This window comes from Corticium candelabrum, chromosome 4 (assembly GCF_963422355.1).
Source record: "Corticium candelabrum chromosome 4, ooCorCand1.1, whole genome shotgun sequence".
Classification (NCBI taxonomy): Eukaryota; Metazoa; Porifera; class Homoscleromorpha; order Homosclerophorida; family Plakinidae; genus Corticium; species Corticium candelabrum.
The window spans coordinates 632,501-642,500 of record NC_085088.1 but is presented as its reverse complement, the minus strand read 5'-3'; the positions used below and the strand labels follow the sequence as shown (position 1 = coordinate 642,500).

Genomic DNA, 10,000 nt, shown 5'->3' with positions numbered 1-10,000 from the left:
ATATGTACTGACAGACAGACAGACAGACAGACAGACAGACAGATAGACAGACAGACAAACAGACAGACAGACAGACATATACATACATACATACAGACAGACAGATAGACAGACAGACAGACACATACATATATACAGACAGACAGACTAGACATTGTTACAGACAGACAAATAGACAGACAGACATACAGACACATGCACGCACGCACACACACACACACACACACACACACACACACATACATACATGCATACATACAGACAGATAAACAGACAGACAGACAGACAGACAGGCCTATTTACTAACTAAATATTAATTGATCTTGTTGTAGGATGGCGGACGTGCCTGTTTGTATTCGCGTTGGCGCAATCCTACTGTTCTAGCAGCTGCTGATATGATACAGCATCTGGAACAAGCCGAAGGAACGTTGCTGCTTCCATCAGGAATGGCTGCTATAACCACATGCCTATTGACGTTACTCAAAACGGGAGACCATGTGGTACGCTTGAGTCTATGCAATAAATTAAAATAAAATTACAGAATAGAACTGAAAGTATTTAGTATGAGTTGTGCCATGTTTACAGCCATACGAATCAATTATTTTTAGCCATTAATTCTGTAAAGGTTGGTTTAACGCACGCTAAATTTAAGGCGTGGTGACATGCTAATTTAACGCGCGCTATGACGTGACTACTTAGTCACAATGCAATGCATTTAAATATAAATTTGGAAATCATTGGCCTGGCACAACCCAATGACACGAGTTACTGAGAATGAACGGTTTATCAGCTCACTACACGATACAAATAAATAATTATTTAATTATTAATCAAAAATTTGTATTGATGTGTAATGGTTCTTGTGTGCATCACATGAGGCTTGCATGCACCATGTAACAGTCATCTGTTTGCAAGGTTGCTGCTAATGTCCTCTATTCTGGAACCACATGGTCTCTCAGGAATACGTTCGCTCGTTGGGGTCTCGAAGTGTCGTGGGTTGACGGCTCGAGTGTTGAAGAATACAGAAAAGCCATCAAACCGAACACAAAAGTTTGTACAGAATGACCAACAAGTTGGGTCTGTTTTGTGTGAGTCTGTGTGTAGTTGCTGTATAACGAGACACCAGCCAATCCACTCATGGGCATAGTAGACTTGGAAGTATTCGGACAGCTCAGTGTTACAAATCCTGACCTCATCACAGTCGTCGACAGCACGTTTGCGTCTCCCTACTTGCAGCAACCAATCAAATATGGTGTTGATATCGTCGTCCACAGCTGGTAATTGATTTATAGACTCATTGCCCATTGACTGCCACATGACTATCACATGACTATGTTGCCATGTGACAACCACATGACTACATTGCCACGTGACTACCACATGACTATATTGGCACATGGCTATCACATGACTACCTTGCCACGTGATTATCACATGACTATATTGCTACGTGACTATCACAAGACTATGTTGTCACGTGACTATCACATGACTGTGTTGTCATGTGACTCGCATGATTATGTGGCAGTACAAAGTACATGGGTGGTCACAGTGACCTGACAGCTGGCTGTATTTCATTTCGATCGCAGCAACTATTCCAGAAGGTTTATCATGAGGCGAAAACGATCGGAACACTCGCTCTTGTCTGTTTGATATCAATAGTATATTTTAGTGCGTTCATTAATTGACACATTTTTCACTGTTTAGTCACCATTTGATGCATTCTTGTTGCATCGTGGCCTCAAAACTCTCCACATACGAATGCAAAAACACTCAGCAAATGCTCTCGTGTTAGCACAATTCCTGAAGAGCCACCCAAAGGCAAGACTTTCTTGTTTATTGTCTCGTGGTTGTGTGTAATTGCTGCTCAGGTGACTCGAGTGTATTACCCGGGATTGCCATCTCATCCCGGACACGAGACAGCGAAAAAGCAGATGAAACAATTTGGAGGAATGATCTCGTTTGAGGTTGCAGGTGGCTTAGAAGCAGGAAAACAACTGGTGGAGGTACAATCTGTTAGAACACTCAATGTTGTTATCATTAAGAATTTTCTTCTACGATTTGTTTGAACATGGTGTCACCGAGTCGTTGGATCAGAGTGATAGTGCACACACAATGAGAGCAGTACTGTGGACAGAGAGACAGACAGACAGATGGACAAACACGTAGACAGACAAAAATACAGACAAAGGTACAAGCAGAGAGATGGTTGGACAGACGATCAAACTGACAGGCATTAAGCGAGGCAGATAGGCAGACAGACAGACAGACAGGCTGACAAACAGACCGACAAACAAATGGACAAACAGATGGCTGGACAGACAAGAAAACTGACAGACACAGACGAAGACAGACAGACAAACAGACGGACAAACAAATAGACAGACAAAATACAGACATACAAACAGACAGAAGGTTGGACAGACAAACAAACTGACAGACACAGACGAAGGCAGACAGACAGACGGATAGGCTGACAAACAGACAAATAGACCGACAAACAAATGGACAAACAGATGGTTGGACAGACAAGAAAACTGACAGACACAGACGAAGACAGACAGACAGACGGACAAACAAATAGACAGACAAATACAGACATACTAACAGACAAAAGGTTGGGCAGACAAACAAACTGACAGACACAAATGAAGGCAGACAGACAGATGGACAAGCTGACAAACAGACCGACAAACAAATGGACAAACAGATGGTTGGACAGACAAGAAAACTGACAGACACAGACGAAGACAGACAGACAAAATACAGACATACAAACAGACAGAAGGTTGTACAGACAAACAAACTGACAGACACAGACGAAGACAGACAGACAGATGGACAGGCTGACAAACAGACCGACAAACAACTGGACAAACAGATGGTTGGACAGACACAAAAACTGACAGACACAGACGAAGACAGACAGACAGACAAACAGATGGACAGACAAAATACAGACATACAAACAGACAGAAGGTTGGACAGACAAGCAAACTGATAGACACAGACGAAGGCAGACAGACAGACAAACAGACATATAACAGCTCATATACAACTGAGTTATTATATTATACTAAAATATGAAATTAAATTAAAATATATTATATTAAAATATATTATGTTAAAACATTGTATATTTAATTATATTAAAATTGCTAATGTAATGTTGCATAATTCCTGTTTTCAACAGGCAACGAGAGTTTTTGTTCTCGCTGTGTCACTCGGCGGCATCGAGAGTCTAATCGAGCATCCGGCTAGCATGACACACACGCGTGCAATCATCACATCCGAAGACCAAGCGAGTGCCAACATCACAGACGGCTTACTGAGATTAAGGTAATATGTAGTCTGATTGATATCAATAATCAACTGAAAGATTCAAATCTCAGTGTTGGGATTGAAGAAGTCGATGTACTGAAGGCGGATCTGGCTCAAGCCTTGGACAAGGTTATAGTCGCGTGATAGTCACGTGACACATGTACACCATGATATCTTTCCTTGTATGCTATTGGTTTGACTGATTGTATGTATCAGTGACGTAGAGCGACTTGTTGTGTAATAAAATGCCTGCACCCTGACGGGAGGGATGACGTAAGAACGAGAAAAATAAATCATAAAATCGATGTTTACCGTTTGCTTGATTTGCTGCTGAAAGTATGAAGCATGTTGTTGGTGGAAGGTGCTGACCTTGGACTGTGTGGAGGTCGTAGCCCTAGGAGAGAAGACGTGACGTGTTAGGCTAGAAGAGGAGATGTTAATGTTTGGGAAGGATCGTGATTGTGCTGTTAGTTGTGGCAACTGGTGTGTTGTGGTTGTGGAAAGACTCTATGCTGTTGAGTAGATATGCTTGTTGTAGCCAGTATGGGGAAGACGGTTGCAAACAGACAAACAGACAGACAGACAGGACATGTGGATGGACAGACAACAAACAGACAGACAGACAGATAGACATGCAGACAGACAGACAGACAGACAGACACAGACATAGACAGACAGACAGACAGATAAACAGACAGACAAATAGACATGAAGACAGACGGACAGACAGATGCAGACAGATAGACAGACAGATAGACATGCAGACAGACAGACAGAGACAGACAGACAGACACAGACAGACAGACACAGACAGATAGACAGACAAATAGACAGACAGACAAACAGATGGACAGATAGACAGACAAACAGATAGACACACGAACAGATAGACAGATAGACAGACAAACAGATAGACAGATAGACAGACAAACAGATAGACAGATAGACAGACAAACAGATAGACAGACAAACAGACAGACAGACAGACAGACAGGTGATTGACACACACACACGCACACACATACACACTCACACACACACAAACACACGCACACAAACACACGCACACAAACAGACAGACACACGCACACACATACACACTCACACACACACAAACACACGCACACAAACACACGCACACAAACAGACAGACACACACACACACACACACACACACACACACACACACCATATCAACACAAATAAACAAACAAAATATCCTACTACATTCACACCTTCTCCACATTCTGCGTTGATGACTCTGGTAGAAGCATTTCAATTGTCGACTGCAACAGCTGCATGTACAACAAACAAGACACCCTCACCATCACACATCCAACCAACTCACAACAGACACAGCAATGAATACCTGAACAGTCACTGAACAGTCTGGAACATCATCTCTGGTCACACACACAGTAAGGTCCATACCAACTTGTGGGTTGGTGACATGACAAGTACATCGACTGCAGTATAAACCCTGCGTTTCTCTGTAACAACAGACACTTGGTCATCATGGCATGAGATTGGCAAACTGGTGTCATTGTAAGCACCCTGTGAGATTGTACTCTTCAAGGTCATCATTGCCACAGACGTTGCATTTTGGCCAGCAGTAGGCTGCCGTCTCATCGATGTCACTGATGTTGCCTATACCGGTAAGTACAAGCATGGAGGTACACAGTGTTTGGGTTGCTGTGTGTTTGCCTGGCTGTCTGACTAACTGATGATCTATGCTTCTTGTCTGTCTGTCTGTCTGCCTGTCTGTCCGTCCATCTGCCTGTCTGCCCGTCTATCTGTCTGTCTGCCTGTCTGTCCGTCCATCTGCCTGTCTGTCCGTCCATCTGCCTGTCTGTCCATCCATCTGTCTGTATATCTGTCTGTCCGTCCATCCATCCATCCGTCTGTCTGTCTGTCTGTCTGTTCATTGACTGTTATTGTTATGCATACGTAAAGTTAGTGATTGTTATTGGTAGAGTAAGAGTTCAAATATAACAATCTATCTGTCTGTCTGTCTGTCTGTCTGTCTGTCTTAGTTCTCTATAGAATACATCACAAACCTAGTACAAAATCACTAAACACTAAAACAAAGCTAAACATAAGGCTGCGAGTCTATGGGACCCAGCGACTGTCCCCTTCAACACTAACTAAACAATAGCTATTAAATGAAGTTCTGTCTGTCTGTCCATCCGTCTGTCCGTCCACCCTAGCCTGTCCCCAGGGCCAAGGCACTGGCCTCGCTCCTCCATGCAGCACTCACACATCACATAACTAGGCTGACATCACAGCCTCGCTCGTCCATCCATCTGTCTGTCTGTCTGTCTGTCTGTCTACGTGTGTCATCTGTATATTCTCATTGTAACATCATTTCTCACTGACCTGTAACGCATACTAAGCTGTTTACTGATGCATCACATGCCAACTGTGGTAGTACAGGAGGCTGCAGTCTCATCAGAATATCCCACCTCTGATCCTCTATAACACACGTTGAAGTCACCTACATACATACATGCAACACAACTGCTAGCATCCTAATCCAACATATCACCACTAAGCAAACACAAACTTGTCCTTTAGATGCAGCCATGACTCTCTGAACAACAGTGAAACCATCAGCAACAAGACAAACCACAGACTCTAAACAAGACAACAAATATATACATACACACATACATATATACATTTTTTTTTGTTATTATTAAAAGTTGGTACAACTTCTAAATCAATCTAAATTCTTTACACTAAAGCTAGGTTTACAAAAGGTCCCAAAGGCTTCCAAAAAGATATGTCCGACTTTCTTGCACAAACAGTTCGTATATGTCGACGTAGATGCCACTTAAAACTGTTCATAATTCCAACAGGAGGAAGAGTTTTTCTTTTTGTCCAATAGGTGGTCATGAGAATGACGAAGAAAGTTCTTAGGTTTCCAGTTTCATTCATCAGCTCCAATGGGTGGAGGGCCGTAGGTGGATTTAAGGATACCCTACTCAATAAGAGACAAACTTGCCGTAAGAGTCCTTTCCATATCGGGCAAGTATTGAATACATGTTCAATGGTGTCGTCTGGCTGGTGGCACGCTGGACACTGACGTGTTGTGGCAAGTTTAGCCCTATAGAGGACTGAGTTAGTTGGCAGAACCCGGTGCAGAAATTTCCATGCTATGTCCCATTGTAAAGGCGTCATGTTTTGAGGAAAATTCCATAGTGAGAGCCATTGTTTGTCCGTAATTGGTCCGTATGAGGCCTCCCATTTTCCTGGCACGGTGGACGGTCTATGTGTTTAGATAAGAGACATCGGTACAGTAAACGTGTATTCGCATCTGACAGTAGCAGTGGTTTATCGGCTGTGCTGAAGAAACAGAGACGTGCCTGCCAATGTGGCATTCTATGTTCGGAAGAGGGCTCTTGATGGGGGAGGCTAGTCCAAGATTGCGGAATGGCATGTAAAACTTGAGGGTAAAATTTTGCCGCGACCGTTCTGGCATCTGGAAGTTGTTTGGTCCATATATCTTTAACGTTGAAGAAGCGACATCTAGCTAGTGAAGGCTGAAGTATGGGGCGATTGGACTGGTCTTTTATAAGTTGGTTTCCCCACAGAGGTTCTTCGGCAGCATCTTCATAATACTTGGGAGGGGCAAGATCTCGTCCTCCGTCAAGTTTTCTCCAGGACATGTAAAGTTGACGATAAAAGGATGAAAGCTTGGTGTAGTTGCGATGGTCGGGCATCCAGCCTGAGGCGGCAAAAACTGCATGGCCCATGTTGTATTGTCCACTGAGATGAGATAGTTGCTGTCGAGCGAGGTCTTTCCAAGCTGCTTGATTCTTTTTATCAAACAAGCGTCGGATCGCTTGGAGGCGTATTGCCATTAGTCTAGAAAGAAGATGAGGCATGCCTAGTCCTCCATCTCTACTTCGTGAAATACACACCAATCTTTTTATTAGTGGTGGCGTTTTAATCCAAAGGAAATCCCAGATAATGTCTTGGAATTGCTGTAACGTTTGATGAGGCATAGTATATGTGTGTGCCGTGTAGTATATTTTGCTTAAAGCGTATGTTGACAGGACGTGTGCTCGCCCTAGGTATGACAGATCTTGACTTTTCCAAATGTCCAATGTCTTTTTCAGTTTCTCTAAGACCATTGACCAGTTTTCTTTCATAGATTCATAATACGAAGGACTGAACGTTAGGCCAAGAATCTTGATCGCTGTGGTAGTCCATTTTATTTGCAATGGGTTTTCTTGACGTTTCCACTTTCCAAGCCATAAACCAACCGACTTTTCTCGGTTGAGGTGTGCTCCACTGGCAGAGTTATAGACCGTTAGTTCATCATTTAAGGCCTGAAAGCTTGTCTCTGTTGTTAGAAAAACAGTCATGTCATCTGCATAACTGGATACTTTAATACTATCTCTGAGAGGGTCGTCAACAGTTGGCACTCCTTGTATGATAGGATTTTGTCTTATTGCTGATGCTAAAGGCTCGAAACTGAGAACACATAAAAGAGGTGACAGTGGACATCCTTGTCTGACGCCGCGGTGTATGTCTATTCTTGATGACAGATATCCATTGACTATGACGTGACTGCCGATGTTAGAATACACTATTTTTACCCATTTTTGGAAAGAGGGACCAAACCCAAAAGCACCGAGTACTCTAGACAGATGTGTCCAGTTAACCTTGTCGAACGCTTTTGTTTGATCTAGAGAGATGACAGCCAAATCTTTCTCTGTACCAGAGCACCAGTGAAGTACGTCTCGGATTGTTGCGCAATTGTCTTGTATGGCTCAATGGGGAATACTGCAACTCTGGTCTGGGTGGATGATTGATCCGACTACTTTCTTTAGACGATTTGTTAGAGCTTTTGTGATTATTTTGTAGTCGGTATTCAGAAGGCTGATGGGACGCCAGTTTTTGAGATCGTTTCGATTTCCTTTCTTATATATGATACGGATGATTCCGGTTCTCTGGCTATACGAAAGAGAGGTCTTTTCTTCGACTGCGTTAACCATTTGCACAAAATCGTCTCTAAGCAGTGACCAGAAAGCTCTATAAAATTCTGTCGTAAGACCATCCATTCCAGGAGACTTGCCTGCGTGTAGTGTTTTGAGAGACTCTGTACACTCTTCCAGCGTTAACGGACCTTCACACGAAAAACTGTCTGTGCATGTTAATTGTTTGTTGAGATGAGACAGAGCTTGCACACTAGTTTCGTCGTCGATTGGTTGCTCTCGGTAGAGGTCGGTATAAAATGTTTGAGTAAGATGAAGACAGGCATTTGTGTCTGTGGCTCTCTTGCCTTGATAGTTTAGTTCAGTGATACAGTCTCGAGTTCCCTTGATGTTTTCTTTTGCGGTGAAAAACTTACCCGAAGTTTCTCCACTCTCTATCCATTGTGCTCGGCAGCGAACTTGTTTACCTTGAATATTTTCTTGCTCATATTCTTGTAAGCGTTTCCGAAAGAATTCTGCTCTTGAGACTGCTGTGATTTGGCCGTTTTGAATTGCGCACTGTGCTTTTTGTAGTGATTGTTCAAGTCTAGTCCTAGTTTTATTTCGTTTTCTTTGGCGTTGAATTCCATAACGTATCGACAAAGATTTGATATGAGCCTTTCCGGTGTCCCACCATTCGAGGAGTGACAAAAACCGTGGTTTCTGATATTGCCAGTGTAGCCAAAAGGCGGTGACTTTCCGTCGGTAACAAGCCTCAGACAAAAGACTTTTGTTAAGTTTCCAATATCCCCGTCCTCTAGTACATGTTGACGAAGCTAGAAGTTTGAGAAGTACACACGAGTGGTCACTGAACGCTGTGGGAAGAACAGAAATCTCATGTACTTTGTTTTCCAACACACATGAGGCTAGGAACATATCTAGTCGGCAGGCTACTGGTGGATTTGATCGACTCCATGTGTAACCCGGAGCATCTGGATGGCATTGTCGGTATATATCAGTCAAGTTGAGGGTTGAGAGAAGCGTGTGAAGTGCAGCAGTGTCGCTGCTCCTGGGTCCTAGTTTTGCTTGGGACAGTTTGTCCATACTGGGGTTAAGGACGCAATTGAAATCACCACAGACAACCAATCTTGGTGAATTCTGCAGCTGTGAAGTCACGATTTGATAGAAATCTTTGCGATCAGCTGAGGACGTTGGTGCGTAAAGGTTGACGAGGTCGAACGTGAGGGAAGGGTAGTTTACTTTCATAGATAAATAACGTCCGTTGGAGTCTTGTAGGACCTTCTTGCATTGTAGTTGGGGCATATTTTTCACAATGATAGATACTCCTTTGGAATGATTTGTACCATAAGCATGAAAAATGGAATGTTCAGGAAACTGTAATTGCCAATTTGAATTTTCAGCTGTTGCATATGTTTCTTGTAAACACAAAATATCGATATTCTTTCTGATCATCCAGTCTGCAATTTGTTGTCGTTTCATCCTGTTAGTCATTCCTTGAGCATTGAGAGTAGCAATTTGTAGAGTCATTAGAGCGAGAGAGGGAAAGAGAAAAAAGAACACAAAACATTTCCAGTCGAGTCTAGACTGGAGCTGGCAACGTCCCACATGCGTCCTGGTTTTCCACATGTGGGTGTTCAGTAACTGATTTCTCTCGTGCTTTCTTCTTTTTCTTCTTTCTTTGTTTTAGCTGTGTATTCGTGTCAGGTGTTGGTGAGAGTGTTTCTTTTTCATTCCTT

At 43.0% G+C, this 10,000-nt stretch overlaps 3 protein-coding genes across 5 annotated transcripts in view; 1 reads left to right on the top strand and 2 right to left on the bottom strand.

Moving 5' to 3' along the window:
- LOC134178180 (L-methionine gamma-lyase-like) overlaps positions 1-3,534 on the top strand; it is a 4,664-nt gene extending 1,130 nt beyond the window's left edge. For both annotated transcript variants that reach the window (XM_062644996.1, XM_062644995.1), the window contains exons 2-9: positions 333-500; positions 916-1,050; positions 1,105-1,277; positions 1,529-1,643; positions 1,708-1,821; positions 1,872-2,006; positions 3,194-3,339; positions 3,393-3,534. In XM_062644996.1, coding sequence (XP_062500980.1) covers positions 396-500; positions 916-1,050; positions 1,105-1,277; positions 1,529-1,643; positions 1,708-1,821; positions 1,872-2,006; positions 3,194-3,339; positions 3,393-3,465 — 996 coding nt within the window. In that variant the 5' untranslated portion in view covers positions 333-395 and the 3' untranslated portion in view covers positions 3,466-3,534. The remainder of the gene's footprint in view (positions 1-332; positions 501-915; positions 1,051-1,104; positions 1,278-1,528; positions 1,644-1,707; positions 1,822-1,871; positions 2,007-3,193; positions 3,340-3,392) is intronic.
- The window catches only part of LOC134178179 (DNA repair-scaffolding protein-like), a 14,202-nt gene continuing 7,642 nt past the window's right edge, over positions 3,441-10,000 (bottom strand). For both annotated transcript variants that reach the window (XM_062644993.1, XM_062644994.1), the window contains 7 exons: positions 5,885-5,955; positions 5,698-5,815; positions 4,875-4,968; positions 4,691-4,811; positions 4,557-4,616; positions 3,634-3,715; positions 3,441-3,577 (listed from right to left, as the gene is read on the bottom strand). In XM_062644993.1, coding sequence (XP_062500977.1) covers positions 3,534-3,577; positions 3,634-3,715; positions 4,557-4,616; positions 4,691-4,811; positions 4,875-4,968; positions 5,698-5,815; positions 5,885-5,955 — 590 coding nt within the window. In that variant the 3' untranslated portion in view covers positions 3,441-3,533. The remainder of the gene's footprint in view (positions 3,578-3,633; positions 3,716-4,556; positions 4,617-4,690; positions 4,812-4,874; positions 4,969-5,697; positions 5,816-5,884; positions 5,956-10,000) is intronic.
- The window catches only part of LOC134178932 (uncharacterized), a 3,717-nt gene continuing 896 nt past the window's right edge, over positions 7,180-10,000 (bottom strand). Inside the window, exon 1 of the mRNA XM_062645846.1 lies at positions 7,180-10,000. This exon is cut by the window's right edge and continues 896 nt beyond it. Within this exon, the coding sequence (XP_062501830.1) occupies positions 9,844-10,000 (157 nt within the window). The 3' untranslated portion in view covers positions 7,180-9,843.